A 27,934-nucleotide genomic window follows, 5' to 3' on the forward strand; every position below is an offset into this window, starting at 1 on the left:
ACTGATATCAAACTGTGATGTCATGGGCCGGGGGCCTTCATGTGGCTCCAGTGCTGGTGTTTGCCTCCAGCGGTAAAACAAGTTCCCACATTGGCCATGGTGAGTGAGTCCACACTTGAGTGAGTCACTTGAGAGAACACACTAGAGATTTATTTTCTTAATCTACATTTTCCGGTTTTCCATGAAGCCATCCTCCTATATAATAAAGAGCTAATATGCTAATTAGACTGAACAGCAGAACGACCATCCAGAAGACCTTCCAGACGAAGCCAGGGCTGCGAGGGCCTAGTCCTTTGCACGAATTTCGTGCATCGGGCCTCTAGTTTTTTAATAACTAAGAAGCTTTGGATCAGTGACTAAGCCCTCCTCTTGTTTTGTGTTCCACAGGCCAGGGTCAAGCCCCATCGGACCTTCAGATTTAACGAGTGTGTGTGTACACCCTACAATGCGGATTTTGATGGCGATGAGATGAATCTTCATCTTCCACAAACAGAAGAAGCTAAAGCAGAGGCCCTTGTTCTAATGGGGGTACGTAGAGTGGGGCGGCCCAGCTTACAGCTCCATGAGGGTAGGAAAAGGGATCGGGCCCCGTTGGGAAACACCTTCTAGTGTGTGAGTTGGTGTCTGTGATAGGGGCTTATTGGGGGGAGTTGATGTTTCCTGACCTATAAGGTTGGTTCCTGAGAGAAAATGGATATGTGAGCACCATTTATGAAAAGATGAGAGAGTGTAGCAATCAGCTGTTGGGTATCGTGGGAAAAGATGGTTCTGCATACATGGATTTTCTAATAGCTAAAGATTCTTTAAGCACCAATATATTGTATTGAACATTCTGAATGGAAACCTTCCCAAAATGTAGCAATACTTCCTTGTCTTCTGGAGGGCACACTAAACAGTCGTTTTTGTAATGACTCGTATCACCATTTTATTATTAACGGGTAAGGAGTGCCCATTGGGTGCCAGGGAAGGCCGGTGATGAGTGAGGCCGGTGCCTGGTCCTGAGGAGTCACAGTTGGGCTCTAACTCTTGCGCTGTGTGTGCTGTTCGCTCCTGAACCCGCCAGAGCACATGGTCCAGGTGCCTGCTGGGTAGGCTCTTCCCTCCTAAACTGAATGGTCCTACCTGCTGGGTTTTCAGAACTTAGGTCTTTCTTTTTTCTAGTATCCTAGTTTTCTGTATTATGAACTGATGTATCTTGTAGTCTTAAGTGTTCCTTCCTCCAAAAATACTATTTCTGGTACGATTCTTCTAATCTATTTTGGTTTATGGTGTTAGTATTGATTCTCAAGTAAAGGCGATTAGGTTCTGCAAGCAGATCTATTAAATATTAAAGTCCGTGTGGATTTGGTGGGACAGCAAGCAGGGGCTACATTCGTAGCCTTTGCTAGAGTTTTTCATGGCAGGAGTTGACATATCTTTTTGTGTTTTTTAAAATATGTTTTTATTGATTTTTAGAGAGAGGGGAAGGGAGAGGGATAGATAGAGAGGTAGAAACATCTATGAGAGAGAAACATCATTGATTGGCTGCCTCCTGCATGCCCCCTACTGGGGATCAAACCTGCAAACCCAGGCATGTGCCCTGACTGGGAATCATCCAGCTCAACCATTCAGCCACTCTAGCTGGGTGATATATCTTTTGTAATAAATGAAATATTTAATTTATCAGATATTGTTTATACATGTTTAAATTATCCTTTGGAGAATTAAATAATTCTGAGAAATTTATGTGCTAAAATAGACTGAAGTCTTCAACTTTTTTGAAACATTGATTCTTATTTATTCAAACATTCTAGCAAAGTAATGGAAGTTATTTAAATAAGGTAGAGTTTCTACACATCACAGCTTTCTTTTATTTCCACGTCCTTAATCAGTTTGTTCCTTATTCATGAATATAGATGGTTGTTGTGATGGTTAAATAGCCTTTCTTTTCCTTTTTTCTGCTTAACGTATTATAAATACCAACTTGCTGTAGAGTCCTCGTGATTGATCATAATAGCTTTACAGCATTTCACCACGTTAGCACACCATGACTCATCTTCCCTCTGGTGTTAAAAATTTAAGGTGCTTTTCTTGTTTTGTTTTGAGAGTTAGTCCCTCAAGGGTCATCTTTGTGCATTTAGAGTCTTCTTTTGAATTATTTCTCTGGACTCCTCGGCCTATTAAAAAGATTTAGTTGATGCTGATTGAGCACTACTGTGTGCCAAGCACTCTTCTAGGAACATAGCAGTGAGTGGGGAAGTCAAGTTCTTGCTTTCCTTCCTATTCGAATGGGGAGAGATACAGAATAACAAATATAAAATGTCAGATGGTTATAAGTGCTAGGAAGAAAAGGATCAGGCAGGGTAAGGATGAAAGAGCATGAGGGGGTCTGTTTTAGGATAGTCTGGGAGGACCACTAGAACGGTAACATGAACCAGGTTCTGAAAGAAGTGGGAGAATGATCAGTGTGTCTGTCAGGGAAAGAATAATTCAAGCAGAAGAGCAGCAGCTGCAAAGGTACCATCACACTTGGGGAAACAAGAACATGGCCTGTTTTCTCCTGTGCCTCAGTGTCTGTAGCAGTGGTGATGAGGGCTGTGTTGGGAATTGGTGGTTGATAACGAGAGGACAAGATGGTTGATGGGTGCGTGGTTGGTGGAGGATGGATAGCCGTGAATGAGTTCTTGTTCTGCGCTCCTATAGTCAAAGGGTGAATAGGTCAGTACAGTCATTCTTCCTGACTGGCACTCTCATTTCTAGGAACCTCTCCAGAGGAAGTAATTAGACTTGCTAATTATTTGCAATCACAGAACACAAGCAGTGCCCAGAAAAGAAATTGGTTTTGTTAAATTGTGTCACATCCATACAATGAAACCCTTTGTGTTCTCTTAAAAATGATGACATAGTTGTATACATAGTTGTTTGATAAGTAGTTGCCTATATGTTTGTAAAAATGTTTATAGGAGAAAGTTGGAGCCGAAACCAGTTTGGCTCAGTGGATGGAGCGTTGGCCTGCGGACTCAAGGGTCCCAGGTTCGATTCCGGTCAAGGGCATGTACCTGGGTTGCAGGCACATCCCCAGTGGGAGATGTGCAGGAGGCAGCTGATCGATGTTTCTCTCTCATCGATGTTTCTAGCTCTCTATCTTTCTCCCTTCCACTCTGTAAAAAAAATCAATAAAATATATTAAAAAAAAAAAGTTGGAAGGGTTATATGCTAAGTCTTAAAACAGTAGATGCTTTTGCTTGGCAGTTCGACACATTGAGTTTTGATGTTTTTATGGTCTATGTTTTTAGATTTTTTAATAATGGATATATCTTATTTTTATAATTAAAAAGTAATGTTACTAGTGATAATAGTTATCAGCCTGCAGCCAGTTAGACTTTGCCATTGACTTTGCTATTATAGATATTTTTGTTAGACATTTTGTTATAACAACATATTTCATTGGTTAAAAATGAAATCACTAAAACGCAGGCTTCAAGAATATTGGGTGGAAGAATCCATAATTACTATTTGGACAAATCCCTCAGTTTCTATGAGAAAGTTGTCTACTGCAGCGGTCGCCAGCCTTTTGGACCTCACGGACCACCAGTGGTCCGTGGACTACCGGTTGGCAACTGCTGATCTACTGCACTGACTCAGCAGTCCTGTCTCCTGGAGCAGGTGGGGCTCTAGCTTAAATGTGGCCCAAATTGCCCAGGAAACTTCTCCAAAATGTGCACATATGGGCTTGCGCAACCTACTCCCACCCAGACCACTTGCTGTCCACCCCAGAGAAATTCTCTTAACCAGAAGTGAGCAGCTGTCTCCTGCCCCGGTGCGGATCACTGCTCTGGGTAGTGGCTCAGAAGAAGGCAGGCAAGGTCTCTGTCTTGGAGGGCCTTTCACTGTGGGTGAGGAGGCCAGAAGTCCGCATCAAGAGTTGAGCAGTGCACTCTGACCCAGAACCTTCTGTATACCTACCCATGTGTTGGACAACAGCTTCCTTTTTTGCTCAATGTGGCACTCATTGAATTTTAGTTAAATCTTGTTACTTAATTGTTTGTTGATAGAACTTTTTGTCTCAAGAGAAATTGAACAGTTTGCCATCATTGTGAAGAAGTGTGGAATTGATTCACTTCAAAGATGACACAGTACTACTCATTCGTAGAAGTGAATTTCTTTGGAGAAGTGCATTTATTTTTTTTTTCTTTTAATTAAATCTTTATTGTTCAGATTATTACATTTGTTCCTCTTTTTTCCCCCCCATAACTCCCCTCCTCCCAGTTCCCACCCCACACTCCGCCCTCACTCCCCACCCACTGTCCTCATCCATAGGTGCACGATTTTTGTCCAGTCTCTTCCCGCATCTCCCACACCCCTTTCCCCCCCAAGAATAGTCAGTCCATTCCCTTTCTATGTCTCTGATTCTATTATAATCAACAGTTCATTCTGTTCATCAGATTATTTATTCACTTGATTCTTAGATTCACTTGTTGATAGATGCATATTTGTTGTTCATAATTTGTATCTTTACCTTTTTCTTCCTCTTACTCTTCTTAAAGGATACCTTTCAGCATTTCATATAATCCTGGTTTGGTGGTGATGAACTCCTTTAGCTTTTCCTTATCTGTGAAGCACTTTATCTGACCTTCAATTCTGAATGATAGCTTTGCTGGATAAAGTAATCTTGGTTGTAGGTTCTTGGTATTCATCACTTTGAATATTTCTTGCCACTCCCTTCTGGCCTGCAAAGTTTCTGTTGAGAAATCAGCTGACAGTCGTATGGGTACTCCCTTGTAGGTAACTGAGTTTCTTTCTCTTGCTGTTTTTAAGATTCTCTCTTTGTCTTTTGCTCTTGGCATTTTAATTATGATGTGTCTTGGTGTGGTCCTCTTTGGATTCCTTTTGTTTGGGGTTCTCCGCGCTTCTTGGACCTGTAAGTCCATTTCTTTCACCAGGTGGGGGAAGTTTTCTGTCATTATTTCTTCAAATAGGTTTTCAATATCTTGCTCTCTCTCATCTTCTGGCACCCCTATAATTCTGATGTTGGTACGCTTGAAGCTGTCCCAGAGGCTCCTTACACTATCCTCGCATTTTTGGATTCTTTTTTCATTTTGCTTTTCCGGTTGGGTGTTTTTTGCTTCCTCGCATTTCAAATCATTGACTTGATTCTTGCGCTCCTCTGGTCTGCTGTCGGGAGTCTGTATAATATTCGTTATTTCAGTCCGTGTATGCTTAATTTCTAGGTGGTTCCCCAATATACGATCGAGGGTCTCATTAGTTTTCTTGTAGATCTCATTAAGTTTATCGGCGGCTTCTAAACAGTTCTTGAGAGACCTTAAAAGTGTGGTTCTGAACTCTATATCTTCCATTGACAATTTTGTCCTGTTTCTTTGTCTCCGCATTTTGTTATGCTTCCTTGGTGCACCCCCTAGTGGTCTTTGTGCGCAGTCTTATAAACCTTGATTGTTGTAGCTAATACCAGGGAGGGTTTGACCTCCAGGCCAAGTGGCTATGAGAATCAGCTGTGCCTGCAGTGAGAGAACGTCTGTCCTCTAGGGAGGTGCTAATCTAGCCTTTGCCTGAGGCTATCCGGCAAATGCCTCTGTGCAGGGCTTGGGCGGGGCGGGTCGCACAGGATCAACAGGGTGGGCCGGAGAGAGCAGTTATGGCGGCTCTCAGTCCTGTCCCCAGGGGCTCTGCCTCTCTGAGTCCCAGCAATGGCTGCAAACCTCGGAGAGAAAGCTGCACTCGCTCTGACCGAAGCCAGACAGTCCCACTTCTCCCGTTTGAGTCTGGGTCCCTAAAGACTCGCCCGGATCTGGAGCTCAGAGTCTGCGACTCCCTCCCGATTGAAAACGCCAACCGCGCCCTCCGCCGCCAGCCCGCTCCGCGCACTCCGCACCTCAGAATTTGACTTCAGCACTGCGCCTCCTCTGAGTGTCCGTATGCATTTCTCTTTCCTCCTAGTTGTAGGACTTCCACTCAGCCAGCGTTCCTGTGGTTCTGGGTGATGTCCCTTCCGTTTTTTGGTTTCACTTTTGAAGTAGTTGTTCAAGGCAGCAAACTCCTGCGTTAACCTATGCCGCCATCTTGGTTCCCTCCGAGAAGTGCATTTATTAAAAACAATAAAGTCTTAGATGGCAGAGTTCTTTACAGGAATCTGAAACAACTTAACTCGGTGTTTTACTAATTTAGTGCTGATAGGAACCTCTGAGGTCTGCCTTGCTGGTATTTCTTCTCTCTGCTCGACAGATGAGGAACTGGAAATTAGTGACAAAGCTGGGATTAAGGCCCCTGGCTTCGATTTCTCAGCCTTGGCATGCAGATCTTTGGACTGCATCATGCCTCCAAGGATGGCTAACCTACTGTATCCATTTTTCCTTCAGACTAAAGCAAATCTTGTAACTCCAAGGAATGGAGAACCACTAATTGCTGCTATTCAGGATTTTCTAACAGGTGGGTTTGTGAAATTCACTTAAAAGGAGGCTGTGGAACAATGTTTCTCATTCACAATGGTTTTATATGAGGACTTGCGAAGCTGTTTAATTGCCTGTGCTTCAGTCTGTTGTTTGTTTACTAAGGTTAACTGTGAACTTATTTTTGAGATGTTTTGTATTGGTTGATTGTTCATTGAATCAGCAAGCATTTGTTGAGCTCCTGCATAGACCAAACATGTTTCTAAGCCCTGGGGATACAGCAGTGAGTAAATCAAACTCCTTTTACTCATGGAGCCTAAATTCTAGCTGGAGGGGGAGAGCCAGTAAGCAGCTGTATGTTTTGTCACTTTTTAAGTAATAGCCCATATTTATTTTTAATATATTTTTATTGATTTCAGAGAGGAAGGGAGAGGGAGAGAGAGATAAAAACATCAGTAGGAGATGCTGGTAGGAATCTCAACTTTAAAATTGAAATGTGATTTTCTCAGTTTCATTCCTTTATGTGTGTGTGTGTGTTTAACACTTTTAGGTGCCTATCTCCTTACTCTTAAGGACACTTTCTTTGACCGAGCCAAGGCATGCCAAATCATTGCTTCAATACTGGTGGGCAAGGATGAGAAAATTAAAGTTCGTCTCCCGCCTCCTACAATATTAAAGGTTTGTGCAGGAGCTGTGTGTGTATGTACACAGGTGTGTGTGTGTGTGTGTGTGTGTGTGTGTGTGTGTACACAGGTGTGTGTGCGTGTCCATCCCCATATGGATGTACCCGTGCCGGTGCTGGGCTTGCATGTGATCGCTGTAGTCTTGTCTTATTTACATGAAAGGTGGTCCAGACCAGGCTTGGCCAGTTGATGCTCTGCCTTCCTTTCCTCCAGCCTGTCACCCTGTGGACAGGAAAGCAGATCTTCAGTGTCATCCTCAGACCTAGTGATGACAATCCAGTGAGGGCCAACCTTCGTACCAAGGGCAAGCAGTACTGTGGCAAAGGAGAAGACCTCTGTGTCAATGATTCCTGTGAGTTAAAGCAAACGGTGGAAAGGGGCGGGGGGGGGGGGGGGGGTTCAGAAAAGCAAATTCAGTGTTTCTCTAAGGCCTTAGCCTGAGGCAGGGAATTTGTTCTTCAGGGAAATGTAGCTGATGATTCTCCTCTCAGATGTGATTTTCTTGGTGTGTTTTTTTAATATGTTTTTACTGATTTCAGAGAGGAAGGGAGAGGGGGAGAGAGAGAGAAACTTCAGTGATGAGAGAGAATCATTGATTGGCTGCCTCCTGCATACTCCCCACTGTGGATCGAGCCCACAAACTGGGCATGTGCTCTACTGGGAATTGAACCGTGACCTCCTGGTTTACAGGTCAATGCTCAACCACTGAGCCATGCTGGCCGGGCTCAGATGTGATTTTCTATTTCTCTAAGGTAGAGATCCTGTAGACACATGGGCCAGTGATTAGAATTTTTTTTTTTTAACACATGCATTTTGTCTTAAGTGACTGGTTTTTAAATTGTTTTATTGCTTAAAGTATTACAAAGGGTATTACATATGCCTTCTTTTTTCCTCCGCCTTTGACAATCCCCTGGCCTCCCCTACCCCGCAGTGTCTTATGTCCATTGGTTATGCTTGTATGCATGCATACAAGTCCTTTGGTCGATCTCTTACCCCCCCTCCCCCCCCACCCTCCCCTTTTTGTCTTAATTAAATTTATTGAGCTGACATTGATTTAGTGTCTGTCATTTAATGCAGTTTCTTTTATTCTGCCTCTTGTTTTTTTGAGTTGTTTTTTGTTGTTTTTTTCATCAACCAGAGTCTCAGTACTTAAGGCATCCAATTTCATTTTTTATTTTTTTTTATTTTATTGCTTAAGAATTTCTTATTTTATGTCCAAAAAATGTGTTCATTGACTAAAAGTATGACTAAAACGTATAACAAAAAAATACGAAGTTTTTTCCTGCCTCACCTGGTTAGTGAATTTTCTGATAACATGAAGAACAGATGATAACAGTGAGATTTATTTAAGTGCAAGCCAACTGAGTCATGTAGACGAATGCAACTCAAAGTTTGGTCTACAGACCAGTGCCATCGAGCCAGTGTTTCCTTTCTGGCATGAGCTCCTTAGTCTATCTTAGGCTGCTAACAAGAATGGGCTTTGTGCCCTGACCAGTTTGGCTTAGTGGATAAAGCGTTGGCCTGCGGGCCGAAGGGTCCCAGGTTCGATTCCAGTCAAGGGCATGTACCTTGGTTGCGGGCACATCCCCAGTAGTGGGTGTGCAAGAGGCAGCTGATTGATGTTTCTCTCTTATCGATGTTTCTCTCTCATTGATATTTCTAACTCTCTATCCCTCTCCCTTCCTTTCTGTGAAAATCAATAAAATATATTAAAAAAAAAAAAAAAAGAATGGGCTTTGTAGCAAGGCCTTTTGAAATGGATCTATAGGACTCTGTGGAGTCTCTCTGAAGGTCAAGGTTTCTGCTGTCTTGTAATGAAGGTGAAATGTTTTGTAGAGCATTGGTTTTTCTCAGATTTATAATCATTACTTTGAAAATATGCTCCCAGGATTTTTAGATATTTTGGCTTGTTGTTTTATTTTGGTTTTTATTATTTTTTAAAGCATCATGGTATTTATTTATTTATTTATTTATTTATTTTAATCCTCACCCGAAGATATTTTTTCATTGATTTTTTTTAGAGAGTAGAATGGATGGGGAGAGACACAGAGAGAAACATTGATGTTAGAGAGATGCATTGATTGATTGCCCCCCCCCCCCCCCCGCCCCCGGGACTAGGGCTGGGGATGGAGCCTGCCATTTAATGCAATTTCTTTTATTCTGCCTCTTTTGTTTTTTGGGTATGTACCCTTGACCCGAATCAAACCCGGGACCCTTCAGTCTGTGGGCCAACGCTCTATCCACTGAGCAAAACCAGCTAGGGCTAGCTTGATGTTTTAGATTGTGTTTTGTTTATTTCTAGATGAGAATTTCACTTCTTTTGGTTACATAAGCTCTTCACAGTGGTGCCCCTGTTAGTTTCCAATATCTTAGACCAGTGGTTGGCAAACTGCGGCCCCTTGAGTGTGGCTCTTCCACAAAATACCACATGCGGGTGCGCACATACAGTGCGATTGAAACTTTGTGGCCACACTCAAGGGGCCAAAGAGCCGCATGTGGCTTGCGAGCCACAGTTCGCGGACCACTGTCTTAGACGAACAACACAGTGCTCTACACTTTGGTTAAAAGAACTTTGCTATACACGATGTCATTGATGCCCAAAATATCCCCATGACATAGAGATGGCAAGTGCTTGATGTTGTCTTTCACAGTTCACAGATGAAGAGAATGAGGGCTAACTAGTACATTTCAGAGTTAGGACTATAAGGTAACTAATCGGGCCTTTAATGCTTCTTAAAAGACACTAGATTCCTCTTTTTGAGGAGAATTTCCATTTGCTCTGCTTTAACTTTAAATATGGAAACAAGTTTTCTCAACTACCTCCAATACTTTTTGGAATGGAGAAAGGTGTATTAATTTCCTGTTTAAATGCATAGTCACTGTTATCCTTGCAGATGTCACTATCCAGAACAGTGAGCTGATGAGTGGCAGCATGGACAAAGGAACACTGGGATCAGGATCCAAGAACAATATTTTTTACATTTTGCTGCGAGACTGGGGACAGAATGAAGCTGCCGATGCCATGTCAAGGCTTGCCAGGCTGGCTCCTGTCTACCTCTGTGAGTATCTCAGCATCCTCATTTTAATGCCATATTTTCTGGGTTTTAGGGGTTTCTTCTGCTATTGTTTCATCCCCCTTCTCACCCCACACACATATACATATCTATTCCAAGCTAAACATTATGCTTTCCTCAGTGAAATGAGTGTGATACTGACTAATTGGGCTGCACATTTGCGTTGCTTTTCAATCTTTTCTCAAATCTATAAGGGCTCCCTGTTGCCTACCAGATAGGATTGTGTTACATAAAGAGCCTTTTGTGGGCTGCTTCCAAGGTTCCTGTGCACTCACTGTACCCTCTGGGCCTTCCATGATTCAGCCCTACCAGATTTCTCAGTATTTCCCTCCTACCCTGGCACTGTTCTATTTCCTGTGTTTGCTCATGTTTTGAGCTTGCCATGAGTCAGATCTTTACTGCCCCCAAACATCTTTAGTTTACTCTTAACTTGATTGATTCATTGGTTGGGTATAGAATTGCCAATTGAAAATTATTTAACCTTAGAATTCTGAGGACATTGCTCTATTCTGTTCTAGCTGCCAGCATTGCTATTAAAGTGTATTTCCATTCTTATACCCAAATTTTTGTATTGAATTGTCTTTTTATTCTGGAAACTTTAAGAATCCTCTCTTTGGTTTTGGCATTCTGAAAGTTCACAATGGTACATCTTTGATATGGGTATTTTACCATTCATTGTGCTGAGCACTCTGTAAATTCTCTCAATCTACAATTATTTGTCCTTCAGTTCTGGAAATTTGTATTACTGGAGGCCCGATGCACGAAATTCGTGCAAGGGGCTCAGCCCTCACAGCCCTGGCTTCATCCAGAAGGTCATCTGGAAGGATGTCCAGAAGGTCGTTCAGCTGTCCGGTCTAATTAGCATGTTACGCTTTTATTATTATAGATTTTTCTGATAATATTCTCTCCTTTACTTCCTCGTTCTTTAATTGCCTGCTAGAGCTCCTGGATTGACTCTCTCTCTGATTTAATCTTCTTTTCCTTGTTTATGTTTTGTTTCTGATTTCATATTATCTTTTAACAATCCTATTGATTTAAACATATTTTTCACTATCATATATTTAATTTCCAACCACTGTTTTTATCCTCAGGTAGTTCTTTCCTTTTTCTTTTTTTCAAATATGTTTTTATTGATTTTTTTGTTTGTTTGTTTTTTGTTTTTTTAGAGAGAGAGAAAGGGAGAGAGATAGAGAGATAGGAACATTGATGAGAGAGAAACATCATTGATTAGCTGCCTCCTGCATGCCTCCTACTGGAGAACACAACCCTGGCATGTACCCTGGCATATGCCCTGACCAGGAATCGAACCAGTGGCCTCTTAATTCCTGGACTGATGCTCAACCACTGAGGTACACTGGCAAGGCTCCTTTTTTCTTAAGGCTTCCTTTTCTTTTTTTTTAATCCTCACTCGAGGATATTTTTTCCATTGCTTTTTAGAGAGAGTGGAACGGAGAGGGAGAGACAGAGAGAAACACCGATGTGAGAGAGAAACATCAATTGATTGCCTCTGGCATGTCCCCAACCAGGGCCGGGGGCCCTTGACCAGACTCGAACCTGGGACCCTTCAGTCTGCAGGCTGATGCTCTATCCATTGAGCCAAACAGTCTAGGGCAAGGCTTCCTATTCTTGCTCCCCAGATATATCCTCTCTATCACTGTGAGAGAAAATTACTCAGTTTATTTTATTTGCTCCCTGAATATCCTTTTAGTTTCTTTTTTCTGTGTGTGTGTTGTCCTCTGTCTTTCATGGTAATGAGGTTCCTCAAATATCTGGTTCCCTGGCTGTCGTTCATATTTTATGAGTGAGGCACAAAAACACTGATTGGAAATGGAGCTGATTGGCTAATAGATCTCTGAGATTATTAATTGAGCTGGAAACCAGCTTTTTGGTTGAGGAACTGCCCAATATCCCTATTAGTCATGTTTTTCTCCAGAGATGTCTTTCAATCTCAACCTCCTTCCCTAGGATGGAGACCTGGCTGCTGGGATTCTGGGAGCTGGACAGGGAAAGGGTCTAAGGAACCTTCGCCGTGGAATATGAAGACCTTCCCTTAGTGCCTGATTGTCAGTCACTCCCACCTGTCTACACCTTGTATCTCCCAAACCAGACTCTCTCTACTTGCATTTTTTTGGGTAGTAAACTCCCATCTTCCACAGGGCTAAGGCCCCGGGCCTGTTTTATGTGCAGACTTGACACTGGGTTTCTCTGTTTACAACACATATACCAGCTCTAGCATCTGCAGAGCCTGGTGATCTAGTTTCGGAGCCTTTCCATTGGTCCTCATTTCCATAAGCCACTTGTAGGCATCTTACTCCCGACCTCTCATCTGCTCACTTTCTACATCTATTGGGGTTAGGGTTATTGATGGTGCATGGTTCCATCAAGGTGGGGTTTACATTTGTTTCTTGCTCTCTGTGTTTTGGGATGATTTCTGAAAAGAGAAACCAGTATTTGGGGGCGTGAGGCAAAATCTAAGTCCCTACGATGCTATCCGAGAACCAGAAGTCAGAGGGCACTTTCCCTAGGCAGGGGGGACATGCCGTGCTCCCCACTCGAGAGAAGTGAGTCTTAGTCCAGATTGTGTTACTCCCTAGGGACTGGTACAGTAAGTTTTTTGTTTGATACAGTAAGTTTTAATGTCATTTAATTATGACAGATTCTCTGAAGGTATAAACTTGTTTCCACATAGTAGTTTGACTAACATCCATCTCTTAACCTTCTCTTCTTGCTTTACCTATCAACTATTCCACAGCAAACCGTGGATTCTCAATTGGGATTGGTGACGTCACACCTGGTCAAGGACTGCTAAAGGCCAAGAATGAGTTGCTGAACGCTGGCTACAAAAAATGTGATGAGTACATCGAAGCCCTAAACACAGGCAAGCTGCAGCAGCAGCCTGGCTGCACTGCGGAGGAGACGCTGGAGGTGAGTCTGGCTCTTCGGCCGATCAGTTCCGCCTCTTTGTGCTCCTGGGATGTGCTGTCAGCCATAGAGAGAAGGTAGCAGAGGGGAGAGGGAAGCAGAGGCAGTGGCTTCAGCCTCGTCTTGGCCCTGTGCTGCTTGTGTGTGTTCAATGAGGGTAGAGCCTTCAGTCAGGCCACTTACATCCTGCTCAGCTGTCACATTCTAGGTGGTGAAGACACAGCCCTATCTGTTCATTTGGCCACCCGGGCTGCTTGTGTTCAGACATCAATCACACTTGGCCCTTCTGGAGCTGGTAAAGTGCTTCTGCCCTATCTGTTTCCCACATCCTTCACCTAGAGGCTGGCACTGCCACTGTTTAAATGGATGGTCTTTGAAAGAGACTTGGGTACAGAAGATGGAAAATTATATCAAGCGTCATGTACCAGAGTGCTGCCCCTCCGCCCGCCCCCCTTGGAAACTAGGTTAGCTGAGAACAGGACCAGCACATGTCAGAGTCAGAATCGCAGCCATCCTTTGAGAGCCCTGCGTGTTCTCTGAAGCAGCCTGGTCAGCAGTCTGTCTCAGCGGGGTTTGCCTGGCTCTCCAGAGGAAAAGCTCTTTAAGCAGTAAGAACTTTTCTGATGAAGTGAATTTTAAAGCAAGGCTGTGTGAGGTAGTCACCTTACTATTACTAGCTCAGTCTTAAGCTCACATAAGTCTTAAAGAGGGGGCAGGGGGGGAAAATGGGAGTTTCTCATCTAGAGGATTACTTGAGGCCGCAGCAGCACTCACTTTTACTGGAACCGTGACCCTAAGTGACTCAGCCTCCTGAGTTGGGAGTTGAGGAAGGACAGTGTGGATGAGCTGGAGGACTAGAGCATTCCTGGGGAGTCACCTCATCTCACGGTTCACTGTGGGAGTTCAAATGTGTTCTTGGCAAGAAAAACTAGACACATTTTATAAATAGTACAGGCATTGTCTTCCACTGTGCACATTTCCTCAGGCATGTGTGTGCACAGTGATAGACTTGCTGATATGTGTCGTGTGGTTCTGTGCACACAGCCACGTGCATTCTCCTTACTGCCAATGAAAGGGTTGCTCGGGGTTTTGTTACTAATCATCCTTACCTAACACACTGATTTGGAACCTTCTGGAAGCTGTTGGTCTGTACATATAGGGCATACTGGTCTTCCAAGGCTCTGAAACCTCTATCTTTTGGAAATCTGACATCTTAAATTTTTTCAAATTTCCTTAAATTGTACATTTGTGATCAGCAGAGCCAGTGAGGGTCACTCCCACACCTCCCTTTCTCCCACCAGGCTCTGATCCTGAAGGAGCTGTCGGTGATCCGAGACCATGCGGGCAGCGCCTGCCTCCGGGAGCTGGACAAGAGCAACAGTCCCCTCACCATGGCTCTATGCGGCTCCAAAGGTGAGTGCTCTGGCCGCCGCCATCATTGTGTTGTCCATATGGACTGGCTGGTTCTGTTCTGGAAAATGTAGGAATCATAACTTCAAACAGACCTTTTGTTTATAAAGGCATATCTTTTTAAATCAGGTTCACTCATATGTTGTTTTTAAAAACAAAAAAAATCAACTGTATTTTCGATCCACAGTTGGGAATCCACGTATGTGAGGGCTGACTTCAGGTACATGTGGATTTTGACTGCAAGCAGCTGATGCCCCTCACCCTCACATTATTCAGGGATCAGCTGTATATAGAGAAATAACTATTTGCATTTTGGGGAGTTTAATATTCTAGAGGAACTTCTGGGTAATGTGTGTGGGTTTCTGAGTTTGAGGATGTTTTGAGCAACTTTAAAACAACTTTTAAAAAATAATATATATAGTATTTAGTGATGAAGCAAAATGCTTTTAATTTCACACCTACCCAGGACCTTAAAACATTAGATTTCATGATGCTGTGCGCAAATTCAAAACCTCCATGCTTCCTCTATTTCTGAAAATGTTTTACAGATAAAGTTCAAAGTCTTTAACTTTGCTGCCTTTCACCCCAATATTCTACTTTTTGCTCCTTGCACTTGCCCCACCCTTTCCCATTCCTGTGTCTTTGCTTCCCACCCCCCCGCCCCCACTTTGGGATTCCTCCCCCACCCGTTTTAAGTCTGAGTCGTCATGTCCTCCAGAGTCTAACCTGGCTGCTCTTGAAGAGGCACCTGAAGTCTTGCCTCCAGCCCAGACGTGCCTGCTGCTCCCGAGCACCTCTAGCCCTCGCCCGGCCTCCCCTGTTCCTGAGCTCCCCCCTAGGCTGTGCCCTGTTCCTGAGCTCCCCCCTAGGCTGTGACCTTACTGTGGGGAAGGGGCTGGGCTGCACTGCTTCCTGTTTTATTCCACGGATCTGCTCGCACTTCAGTTAGTTTGTGTCATAATGACGTTACATCCTGACCTGCTTCCCCAGGTTCCTTCATTAACATATCACAGATGATTGCCTGTGTGGGACAGCAAGCCATCAGTGGCTCCCGGGTGCCTGATGGCTTTGAAAACAGGTCCTTGCCTCACTTTGAAAAACACTCAAAGGTAAGCCGCGGAGGGTCAGGCAGAACTTTAAGGGCGCCCGTCTGGAGTGCAGAAGAGAGTAACTGAAGCTCTGCAGCTGCCAACCAACGTACAAGTGGCGCACAAGGGCGGGCCCTGCTCAGGGTCCTTATTGCCTCTTCAACCCAACCAGCTCGCGTCGAAGGAGCCTTGTTAACTCAGAGCTGTAACACGTGGACAATGCCCCCTTTGAAGTTTCTCTCCGAGGAGGAGGCTTTCAGGTTCCCATCCAGCTTAAGTAATCAAAATGAATATATATATATGTTCAATCTGTTTGCTTATTTGGGGGAGATTTACATAAAAGTATAAGGATTTTTAAATAGTATAAACCACACTAAAACCGACCAAGAAATTTCAGGTTCTCCCTCTGGAATTCTCAAACTCAGCTCCTAAATGTCTTCTGAATTCTATTAGCCTGTGGTTTGGGCGCTAATGTAAGCAGAGAGAGGCAAACCTGTGCTGAGGTTCTGGGATTCAGGGGCAGCAGCTGTTAAACCTGTAGTTCCAAAACTTAAAGTAGACTTGGTCCCTCAGTAAATCCTGGGTGTGGAGCCCAACAGCTCCTGCCGCTTGGAACTGGAGTATTTCTGTTCAGCCCTCCCAGGCAGACAGCACTGCTGTCCTGAGATGTCTGGAGTCTCTGCACCAGGTAGCCCCAGGAACAATGCAGGTCCTCTGCCCCAGGTCAGAATTCACCAGAGGTCAGGCAGATAAGTGATCGCTGGAATGGCACCTGCCTGTGTGTGTCAGGCTCAGAGTTGTAGGGCAGCTGACTAATTGGGAGGAGAGGCCAGGGCATCCAGACTTCTCGGTCCCTAGGCCAGTGCTAGATTAGACTTCGGGAAGTCTGCTTGCCTAGAAATGTCTCTGAGTCCACCAGCTGCCCCTTAAACACCATAAAGAAGTGGGAGGTTGGTCTGTTCATCTCAGTTGTCCTCTAAGGAACATAGACCTATCCAGACCAAAGGCTATTTGGCCATTTCACATGGTGTTTTACACGTGTGTATTTTAACAGTGTCACTGAAATACATTGGTATGTCATAGTCACCCATTCAAAGTGTACAGCTCAGTGACTTAGTAAGTATGTTCACATAATTGTGTGATCATCCCCATCATCTAATTTTAGGACATTTTCAGCACCCCAAGTGAGCCCCATAAACATCAGCAGCCCATGGTTGTGTTCCTGGCCCAGGAAGGTGTCTTTAAGGGACTCATCATTTCCCAGGGAACGGGCCGGCTGCTGCAGCGAGAGTGCCCTCCGAGGTCCTTGGCTGCCCGCCTGCTCCATGGATGGCAGCCCCGGCTTTGGTTTCCTCTCCTGAGCCACTTGCCTGCCACTGGCACCAGCACCGGCCCTGGCTGGACCTCACCCTCCTTGTCTCTGGGAAGGATGGGTTGTGCCAAATTATTTCTCGTTTAGGGAAGGGTATGCAAAGCCCGCCACTTCAGGAGAGTGCAGTGGCCAGGGATTTCTAGCTGGAAGGTGTAGCATTTTCTGATGTGAATGAGGTTTGGAATGGACCCTGAACTTCTTTTTGTTTGATTTTTCTTTTCTTTTTTCTACTTCTCTTTAGCTCCCAGCTGCCAAAGGCTTTGTGGCTAATAGCTTTTATTCTGGTTTGACACCAACTGAGTTTTTCTTCCACACAATGGCTGGCCGGGAAGGTCTAGTCGACACGGCCGTAAAGACAGCTGAAACGGGATACATGCAGGTAATTGAAGAAATGTAGGCCATTAACAACAGAGTAGGACAGAGCTCTGTGGACTTTGACTGCTGAGTGTTTACATATTTTGTACACAAGCTAAAGTATACCCAGTCTTGGTAATAAAAAGGGAAAATTAAGAAATGTAGAAGAAATTAAACAATAAAAAGGCTAATGTTAATGTTCCAAATCCTGTGCACCTCGAGTGATCAAGACCAGGCCAGAGCCACACTTTCCAAGGCTCTCTGGGAGGAGAATGTGCATCCTGGGACATAACGATGGAACCTCACTGAGCCTGTTTCCTAATGCACACAAATGGGCGTGGCAGGGCATCCCTCCTGTCTGCTGAGAGGACTCTGCTTCACTTTGCAGCTATTTAAGTAACATTATTAGTATCATTCTAATGGGCTCCAGGAATCTATTTTGGCATTTTGGTGCCCGCAGGGGAGCTGGGAGGGAAGGCTCTCCACTGTGTGTACAGTAGGATAACAGGTCCAGGGGGTTAATTTAAACTAGAAGGTTTCCTGTGCCTGTGCTTCTCAGACTTCCCTCTACCCCTGCTGCAGAGGAGTGGAAACACATTCCTGCCTTGTTCTTCCATAGACTGAAGAAAGAAAGAAAAATCCTTAGCAAGGGTTTTGTTTTGTTTATTTTTTTCCGGTCTAATTTTCATTTCTTCTCTGTACTCCATAATATATGTTTGTATGTTTAATTTTAATGCTTTTACCTATTATAACACCAAGTTGCTGGACCATGAACTCCTGTAGCTTTGTGTCCTCTGTCTCCCCACTGGATACCAGTCTGAGAAGCATGGCCCTTTGCAGACTGGCAACCAGGGCTGCTAATCCAGAGATGTGAACGAGTGGGCCAGACAAACAGGGCCGCTGAGGGTGAAATCAATTCCAGCCCGTAGATACCTACTTCTGTACCCTCGTCTGTGCCTCGTGTGGTGTGTCATTACTGATACTTCCCTTTTAATCATCTTTTGATGGGAAATTGCCCTTCAGTTTTGGAGTGTGCTGCTTTTGTCAAAAGCCCAAGGACTGAAATGCTTTTACCACTCTTGCCAGATGTCTTTTGATTTTATTTTCTCTCTTTACCTTTTGGAGTAGAATATGGATTTCCCAGAGCAGTGTGTTAACCTAGAACAAATTGGTTCTGGCATGAGGGATTTTTGTTTTGAAGTTGCCTGGAGGAAGAGTTCTGTCTCCCTAATGCACGAGCCACCATCACATTGCTGCTGCAGTGGGTTCTGCTGGGGGAAGGTGTTCCTCAGGCAGATTTGAGAAATGGCTGCTGCCTGCTGGGTCAGACACAATGCTGGCCCTGTTCTCCTCCCCCGTCCCAGAAGAGGGTCTCTACCCGATCCTCTGTAATTCATATTGAAGTCCATGGGGGTCCGAGATTAAGTTGTGTTTAGAAATGCAGAGCTGTTGCATTAATTTATACCTTAGGGAGAAAGAGAGAGGAGGCACAGCAGGTTAGGAAAACAGTGTTTGCATAGTCCTTCAGGGTAGATGGGGTTTAAATTGCAGGTATTCTAAAACACACTAAAGTGCTGGAGGTTGGGCATATTCTAAATCCCTCTGGACAGGTTAGAGAGGCACTCTTGGCCTCATTTTGGGGTTAGGGGAATCTTTTTAAGGGATTTCTTATAAAATGTTTTTATGTGATTAAAGGGCTAGTAACCTTGAAACTTATAGTTGGAAATCTTATCCTCTGCACATGTGACTGGTCTTTGTTTTCTGTTTTGTTCCCTTTAGAGAAGGCTTGTGAAGTCCCTTGAAGATCTTTGTTCACAGTATGATTTGACAGTCCGAAGCTCTACGGGAGATATTATACAGTTCATTTACGGGGGAGATGGCTTAGATCCCGCAGCTATGGAGGGAAAAGATGAGCCCTTGGAGTTTAAAAGGGTTCTGGACAACATCAAAGTAAGATTTAGTATTATATCTGGGGTTGGAGTGTTCTTTAGAATGGAGGTGCCCTTTGGAAAATCACACACAGTTTAATGCTCAGTCATATCTACCCAACTACTGGCTTAGTAGTTTCCTTTTGTGTTACTCTGAATAAGTTTTCCAATATTAAAGGAAAATATTTTCTCAATTTCAAAGTCTAGTGTTAGTCATCAAATGCCAACAGAAGAGGGCTTTGGTTTCTATGTAACAGGCCAGTGTTATAAGTCATGGGTGTGAAAAGCAATTACATTTCACATAATTTAGAACAGCCTTTTTGGAAGGTGGTTTGACAGTACTGATCTGAATGAAAATGTGGGTGCCTTCTGCTCCCATAGTTCCTCATAGAGGAACCAGCCCTGCAGAAATGATCTAAGAGTGCCGAGGGTGTTTTCCAGCACTGTTTGTGGTAGGGGCAGACCATCAGTGGAGGAGAGTTGAGATGCATAGTGGTCTGCCTGTGCGTTAGGATGACATGTAGCCCTTAAGTCTTTGGGGAAATGCTTTGAGCTTGAGGGTGGAGGAATATTTTCACTCTTAACATATTTGGGATTTTTTTAAAACAACAATTTGTATTATTAATGTAAATCGGGGTTGGGTCGAAGTTTGGGAGCAATGTGACAGTACCCAGAAGTCTTTGTGTAGGTGGAGTATCAGTTTACCGTTTCCACCTTCATATTAAAAGTAGGATCTAAAACTTGTTTTGAAGGAGAAAAACATCACAGGTTGCTCGAAGATCCCTCTAAGCATCCTGTCTCTTGTAGCTTCTTTCATTTAATATTGCCCCCTTCTCCATTGCGCCCGCCACCTCATACTGTGTCCTTTAACACTTGAGGCAGTCTTCCCGTGTCAGAGCGAGCCTGCACTCAGTAAAAACGAACTGGTCCTGAGCACCGAGTCGATCATGAAGAAGCACGAGTTCCTCTGCTGCCAGGACAGCTTCCTGCAGGTAAGACACCACCAGACAGTGGTGGCCACTGGGGAATGTCATGAGTTGGGGGGGGGCGGGGGGGAGTTGTGTAAGAGTGTTTCTTTGTTTAAAAAGTTAAAGAATGGCTGAGGCAAAACATCTGCAGCCAATGTGAAGAATTTGTCTCATGTCTTTCTTAGTTTGTGGCTTTTTTTCCTATTTGAAGGAAAATGCTTTAGCTAGAGAACTGATTGTGTGTAACCGTACCCGTCAACACCCTGCAATCCCCTCCTGTGGACCAGCTCTTCCTTGTTCATTCTGAATCCCAGTCATTTGTGTTGGTAGTGGGGCTGTCTCAGTATCCTCTTAAGTCGCTCTTTCTCCTACTACGGTATGGATCAGGGATCCATGGAGTCTGCCCTCCTTTTTCTTCAGGAGAGCTGGTACCTGGGCACACTCTTAAAGGTTTTTTTGTTTGTTTTTGTTTTTTTAATGTCACTCACCCATTTAAGCAGCTCCTTTCTCTTTATGTGGTGATGACCCAAAGCAAAGGAATGCAGGAACCGATCGTTTCCTGTTTGTACTGATTGGTTATTCAAATGCAGCAAAAAATCAGCAGTATATCAAAAATAAAAGCCATGCCCAGCTGGTGTGGCTCAGTAGTTGAGCGTCACACTATGAACCAGGAGGTCATGGTTCATTTCCAGGTCAGGGCACATGCCTAGGTTGCGCACTCAATCCCCAGTAGGGGGCGTGCAGGAGGCAGCCAATCAATGATTCTCGTCATTGATGTTTCTATCTCTCTCCTTCTCCCTTCCTCTCTCTGAAATCAGTAAAAATATATTTAAAACATTTTGAAAAGCCACAGAGTGAAAGTGCAAGGATGCTTTCAGTTAAGGAAGCTTCACTTCTTCCTTTCATGTGTTGAGAAGTGAACGGTGAAAAAGAACCTTACAGAATTTAATATGTTTAAAACAAGAGTATGGCTAGGCCTGGTGCCTTTGTTTTAATTTTTTTTCTGTAGATTTTTTTTAATTAACAAGTTAGAGTTGTGATTTTGTTTTTCTACATCATTATATTTACTTATATATTTCTCTGTTTATCCCTGAAGACCTTAACTGAGACAGGCTATGAGAAGTATAACGAGGTAACGCACTTGGCATGCTGCGACTGCTGAGCATAAAGGGGTGAAGCCGAGCAGCACTCGGCCGCTTGCCAGCACTGGAGATGACAGCCCTTCATCCGGGGCTGGCAAGCAGGCCTCCCTGTGCGTCACTTTGGACGGCCCCTTGCTTGTCTTTGACAAGGGTTAATGGGTGACCTCTGACCTCGGTGTTTATTTAGCCAGTGAGCAGCACTGTGTCACACACTGCAGGTCTTGGGAACACAAACATCACTAAACATGTCTTTGCCCTTCAGTGGCTCACAATCTGGTGAACTCAATTTTGCCAAGAGGGTTCAAAATCCACTGGCCAGACAGATTTGTCTGCGCCTCTGAGATGTGTCCTGGCACTCGCCTTGCCAGAGCTGAGGCAGCGGAGGCGGCTCCTGAGTGGCATTGAGCCCTGGCCCTGCCAGAGGCTGGTGCCCCTGCTCACAGACTACTGTGGCGTGAGTGTGAGAACTTAACTGCTGGTTAATCGTGTGATTAATCGCCTGTCATTTGCCGTGTTGTGAGTTCCCTGTAGTATGCATGGGTTGATTCAGCTGAATTCTTAGTAGCTTATTTCAGTTTTCATTTCTGCAAAATGATTTTTTTTTTAACCTCCAGAATGTCTAACTTTTGTGTAAGAAAAGTCATTTCAGCAAAGCCGCTGGAAGCGGGTCCCTGTGGGTGGCCGGCCGCTAAAGGTCCGTTTCCAGTGCCTGAGCTGGGAGTGGTTTTAGGTGGGTCCTCTACTGTGTGTGCAGAGTTCCTCCAGATGACAGTGCCCGGTCTTCCCAGGGACAGGCTCTCTTTCCAGTTTCCCTGCACCGGCAGGTGGGGCACTTTTAACACCTGGCGACAAATGGCAGCATCTGAGCCAAGAGGGCTCTCAGGAGCTTGCCCTAAAGCAGTGGTCGGCAAACTCATTAGTCAACAGAGCCAAATATCAACAGTACAACGATTGGAATTTCTTTTGAGAGCCAAATTTTTTAAACTTAAACTATATAGGTAGGTACATTGTTATTAACTTAATTAGGGTACTCCTACGGCTTAGGAAGAGCCACACTCAAGGGGCCAAAGAGCCGCACGTGGCTCGCGAGCCGCAGTTTGCCGACCATGGCGCCTAAAGGATATGGCAGCGGCTAGACAAGAAGGTGGGGAGGAACCAGCAATGTGGAAGAGGCTCCTTCCACGGATAACACAGAGGAAAAGTGCAGCGGCACCGGGCGTGCTGCCTTTGAATACTCCGTTAGGCAGAGTCACACCAGGGGTGAGGGCTACTGCGTGGTGGGTGCTGTCGGCTCATTTGAGAAGTGCTCTGCGTCAGTCCCATCAAGTGTGACCCCCCTGGGAGCAGCACTCTGAAGGGGCCAGTTTGTTACAGTGCAGCACACCCCTCCGCAAGCACACGCGAGGAGGTGCCGGCTGGTCCTGGTTCTGGAGTGACCGTGAAGCTGGGTTTATTTCACAGACACACTGTCAGCTGTAAAACAGATGGGCTTTTTCCCCTTTGAGGGTTGCTAGAAAACTGCTGCAGGTCTGTAGTCTCCAGTGCTGCCCTCCTCATGATGTACTTCTCACCTTCCTTGCTCCATTTTGTCAACATCCTTTTTTGTTTTTTATCCTTTGAGAGTACTGTTCTCAAATACAGCAGGAATAGCAAATATACTGAAGTTTCAATTCTAGCTGAGACCGGTTTCCAAATGTCTGATTGGAGCGGGAGACTGAGGGGGTGAGGCCAAGGTGAGAGTAAGAGGAGGTGAAGTGGAGTGTGGGGGTGCTTCCTTTGAAATGTACATAATGTCTGCAAAGCTGTGCTCTAGCTTGTTAGTTTTTAAATGGATCATAAGGACTTCAGGAGAAAATCTAAAATCAATCAGTCTAGAGACTAAGTCTAACAGTGCACTTCTGCCTGCTCTGAGCTGTATAAATGGAGGCAGTGTGTATGCCAGGAGAGCAAAGGGAGAGCGGAAGGTGAGAAGGCTTTCCTAGTGTAAGGGCGACATGGCAGGGCCAGGAAAGTGGCCGGTGTGGCCTTTGCTGAAGCATCATTGGAGAAAAAAGGCCCTAGAAACATCTGAACCAGTGAGCCCTGTGTCCAGGATGTGGATGATTGGGTGTATCCCTTGGGGAAACATTTTGTAGTAGGAACTTTATCTGTGTTGTACCCCTTAAAGTATACATTTAGCTGTTAACTATTTTAGTGATATGATGGGCTTGCATAGTACTGAAGTTTATAAAACACATCATATCATCTGAATTACTGATATTTGCTGTGTAATCATTCAGGAAATAAAGAACTTCATTAAGGGGGTTTCTGAGAAGATCAAGAAAACCAGAGATAAATACGGCATCAATGATAATGGCACAACAGAGGTAAGTGGCCTTTCCCAGGTGGAAGGGCGGACACTTGGGTATTTTCAGGTACCAGCCCTAACTCTACACTTGGTTTTGTTCTTCCAGCCCCGGGTGCTGTACCAGTTGGACCGGATCACCCCCACCCAAATAGAAAAGTTTCTGGAGACCTGTAGGGACAAGTACATGAGGTAGGGATGCTCACTGTCTTAGACTACTGGGTAGTCACAGGGTCTCAGATCCTTCCTTTTGGCCCACAGAAACAGATTCTGCACCAGCACCACTTAATGATAGTCTGTGTAGACAGATGCTCCAAGATGTGGAATTGCAAGGAAATTTCCAAGTGTTTTTTCCCCACAGAGAAACTACCAATATGTATTTGGCAGGTGCCACCTCCTGTCTCTACCTTCAGTTCCATTTGTTAGCAGGCTGTCATATCTTCTTCAGGCAATAGACATTGGGGCCCAGTCATTGCCTGTTGACGTTGACCACAAGTAGCCACACAGTTTCAATATCTGGCCCTTCTGGGCATCGTGTCTCCTGTACGCACCTATTACTGATCTATGCCAGGTTCTTCCTCTGCCACCAGCACAGCTAAGCTCGTTGCCAATTCCTTCCTGACCCTGAAGGCATTTTTTCTGCTGAAAAGAAGTAAACAGAAGCTTCTCCCTGGCAGTTTTACTGGACTTTCCATCCACATCTCCCTTCTAGGGCACAGATGGAGCCCGGTTCTGCGGTAGGCGCACTCTGTGCCCAGAGCATCGGCGAGCCGGGCACCCAGATGACCCTGAAGACGTTCCACTTCGCAGGCGTGGCCTCCATGAACATCACCCTGGGTGTGCCCCGCATCAAAGAGATCATCAACGCTTCCAAAGCCATCAGGTGCCTCCTCCGTTTCTCTTCTGTTCCCATACTGCCTGCCTCTTTTTTTCAGAAGCAGTGATCTCTTGTCATATGTGCTATCTAAATGGGCAGTATCTCAAATTCAGTGGCATGCCTGTGTTAATCATACTTTAGTTTTTCAAAAACCCGTTGGGAAAAAATTAGTTGAAACTAGATACAGTCAAAATCGAAAAGTGGTTCTTTATGGCCATTGGTCACATGAAAGAGAGAAACCTAAAAAACTGCTGGAAAAATGACAGCAATGTGTCCGTGTAGATTTCATACTTTTTTGCTTTTGTTAATCCTCACCCGAGGATCTTTCCCCCCCCCTTTTTTTAGAAAGGGGGAAAGGGATGGGGAGAGAGAGAAACATTGATATGAGACACATCGATTGGTTGCCTCCTGTACATGCTCTGGCTAAGGCCAGGGATTGAACTTGCAACCCAGGTACATCCTCTTGAATCATGCTCAGGAATCAAATCAGAGATCCTTCGGTGCGCAAGTCAGTGCGCTAACCATTCTGCAGCCCAATCAGAGCTAGGTTTCACTTTTCTTTTTAAATATGTTTTTACTGATTTTAGAGAGAGAGGAAGAGAAAGATAGAAACATCAATGATGAGAGAAAATCGTTGATTGGCTGCGTCCTGGCACACTGCTGGGGATTGAGCCCACAACCTGGGCATGTGCCCTGATCAGGAATCGAACTGGCAGTCTCCTGGTGCATTGGTTGCCGCTCAACCACTGAGCCACGCAGCCGGGCAGGTTTCAGATTTTTGATGTTATATCCCCAGCCTAACCAGACCTGACTGATGTGTCTACCATTTGGGCTGTGACTCCCACGTGATTTCATGATAGGATTTGTAGATGATCTGAGACTAGAAATATAGAAATATGTTACATTTGATGACAGAATGATGATTCCTCTGTGATCTGAATAAAAACAGCATTAAATGAAGGAAAGCTGCACTTGGCTGTAGAATGGCAACTATAGACGTCCACGGTGGCAGGGGCTCTGAGCGCCTGCCTTCTCTGGGTGGGTCAGTCTCGTCCAGGAGTGTGTGTTCAGGGGACACTGCCAGGACAGCGGGTGTTGGAGGAGCTGGAGGTGTCCTGGAGAGCAGGTTATGGGGCAGGGGAAAGGATGGCGGAAGCTGTAATACACAAAGAGCCAATTTACTTGGGGAACAGAACTAAATTACTAGTAACTACTTAATAGGACCAAAGAGGAAGAGGTAGGTGCACTTGGTCAGAAAGAATTTCCTGAAAAGCATTTCATTCACTGGTAGAGTGGTTTGCCTCTTGGGCGCCCAAAATAGTAAATGTAAATGAGAATGTCTGGCCCTAACTGGTTTGGCTCAGTGGATAGAGTGTCGGCCTGTGCACTGAAGGGTCCCGGGTTCGATTCTGGTCAAGGTCACATGCCCAGGTTGTCGGCTCAGTCCCCAGTAGGGGGTGTGCAAGAGGCAGCCAGTCAGTGATTTTCTTTCATCATTGATGTTTCTCTCCCTCTCCCTTCCTCTCTGAAATCAATAAAAATATATTTTAAAAAAATAAATGAGAATGTCTGAGGAAGCAGCGTGACACAGCACACGCTCAATAAATTGCAGTTGCTCTGTGTGCGGATTTAACAAAGCAGCCATCTTCAAGCAGGCATACTTCTCGTGCTGACGTTGTTTTTGCTTTACGTTTCACAGCACTCCAATCATCACGGCTCAGCTAGACAAGGATGAGGATGCAGATTACGCTCGCCTCGTGAAAGGGAGAATTGAGAAAACTCTCTTGGGAGAGGTAAGGAGAAATCCCTTAATAATGAGAAAACTAGACCAATAGTATTGCAAGGAAATATAAAAACCAGGTGCAGTGGGTATGCCAGTTGGTGTGGCCACACTATTCTATGTCCTTCAAAGAAAAGAGAGAGCAGGCCCTGGCCAGGTACTCAGTTGGTTAGAGCATCATCCAGATACACCAAGGTTGCAGGTTCCATCCCTGGTCAGGACACATGCAAGAAGCAACCAGTGAATGCATAAATAAGTGGAACAACAAAATCGAAGTTTCTCTCTCTCCTCCCTTTCCTATCCCTCTAAAATTAACTTAAAAAAAAAAAAAGAGTAAGCAGGCCCTGACCAAGTAACTCAATTGATTAGAGCAGCATCCAATAACGCCAAGGTGGCGAATTCAATCCCTGATCAGGACACATACAAGAAACAGCCCCAGCTGGTGTGCATCAGTGGTAGAGTGTCAACCCAGGAACCAAGAGATGGAGGTTCTATTCCCAGTCAGGACACATGCCTGGGTTGTGGGCTCAATCCCCAGAAGGGGGCGTGCAGGAGGCAGCCAATGGATGATGTTTCTCATCCATGTTTCTATCTCCCTCTCCTTTCCTCTCTCTCTCAAAAAATCAATAAAAACATATATATATTTTTTATAGTGAATACATAAACCAGTCCCATAGCTATTTATTACTATTTTTAAGTATTATATACTATACAGAATTGTATACATGCTGGGGTCCAACCCCAGCAGGTCCAGGGGTCCCCAAAGGTGTGGACGGAGTCGGCGAAGAAGGAATGACACAGAGACAGCGTTCAGTTGATCAGCAGCCTAGCCAGGATCTCCAGCCAAGTTCTGTTCAGGATCTCCAGCGAAGTTCTGTTCAGGATCTCCAGCCAGGTTCTGTGTCCATGTTCTCTTGCTAGGTTCTCCAGCCAGGTTCTCCAGGTTCTCCAGCTTCTCCAGCCAGGTTCTGTAGCCATGTTCCCTCGCTAGGTTCTCCAGCCAGGTTCAGTCACCAGGTTCTAGTCAGGTTCTCTTGCCATGTTCTAGCCAGGTTCTGTAGCCAGGTTCTGTCTCTAGGTTCTTCAGCCAGGTTCTCTAGCTAGGTTCTGTCTCTAGGTTCTGTGGCCAGTTTCTGTCCAGGATCTTTTGCCATGTTCTCTCCAGCGAAGTTCTTCTGTCTCTAGGTTCTGTGTAGGTTCTGTGTAATAAAAACATATATTTTTTAATAAAGAAACAAGCAGTGAATGCTCTTAGAAAAAGGGAAGGTGACTGATTAACATACCGGTCTTTCTGGCACTACAGATTTCAGAGTATATCGAAGAAGTGTTCCTTCCCGACGACTGCTTTATCCTCGTCAAGCTCTCCCTGGAACGGATTAGACTTCTGAGGCTGGAAGTGAGTCGTTAACTAAATGTGTAGAGGCAGTCGCCCTCTGTCAGTCCCAGGCTGGTGCTGGTGAGTGGGACCCAGCACAGGACGCGCTGCAGAGACTTGCCTTTGGTGCTTCTGTGTGAATCTGTTGCACCTTCACAGTCTCTTTCTAAACCTGACCTGACACAGGAAATTAGTTGAAATTTTGTGCAGGCCACCGTACCGTCATGGTGACAA

General features: G+C 44.9%; 1 protein-coding gene across 1 annotated transcript in view; it reads left to right on the forward strand.

Annotated features, from left to right (window-relative positions):
• Window positions 1-27,934, forward strand: part of POLR3A (RNA polymerase III subunit A) — a 51,216-nt gene that overhangs the window by 15,245 nt on the left and 8,037 nt on the right. Inside the window, exons 11-26 of the mRNA XM_081105311.1 lie at window positions 388-528; window positions 6,354-6,423; window positions 6,934-7,061; window positions 7,280-7,418; window positions 9,961-10,125; window positions 12,893-13,065; window positions 14,364-14,475; window positions 15,463-15,581; window positions 17,174-17,311; window positions 19,066-19,236; window positions 20,093-20,206; window positions 23,604-23,690; window positions 23,778-23,860; window positions 24,381-24,551; window positions 26,245-26,338; window positions 27,629-27,721. Of these exons, the coding sequence (XP_080961437.1) occupies window positions 388-528; window positions 6,354-6,423; window positions 6,934-7,061; window positions 7,280-7,418; window positions 9,961-10,125; window positions 12,893-13,065; window positions 14,364-14,475; window positions 15,463-15,581; window positions 17,174-17,311; window positions 19,066-19,236; window positions 20,093-20,206; window positions 23,604-23,690; window positions 23,778-23,860; window positions 24,381-24,551; window positions 26,245-26,338; window positions 27,629-27,721 (1,998 nt within the window). The remainder of the gene's footprint in view (window positions 1-387; window positions 529-6,353; window positions 6,424-6,933; window positions 7,062-7,279; window positions 7,419-9,960; window positions 10,126-12,892; window positions 13,066-14,363; window positions 14,476-15,462; window positions 15,582-17,173; window positions 17,312-19,065; window positions 19,237-20,092; window positions 20,207-23,603; window positions 23,691-23,777; window positions 23,861-24,380; window positions 24,552-26,244; window positions 26,339-27,628; window positions 27,722-27,934) is intronic.

The sequence above is a fragment of the Myotis nattereri genome, assembly GCF_964212035.1.
Source record: "Myotis nattereri genome assembly, chromosome: 13".
In the NCBI taxonomy this organism is placed as follows: Eukaryota; Metazoa; Chordata; class Mammalia; order Chiroptera; family Vespertilionidae; genus Myotis; species Myotis nattereri.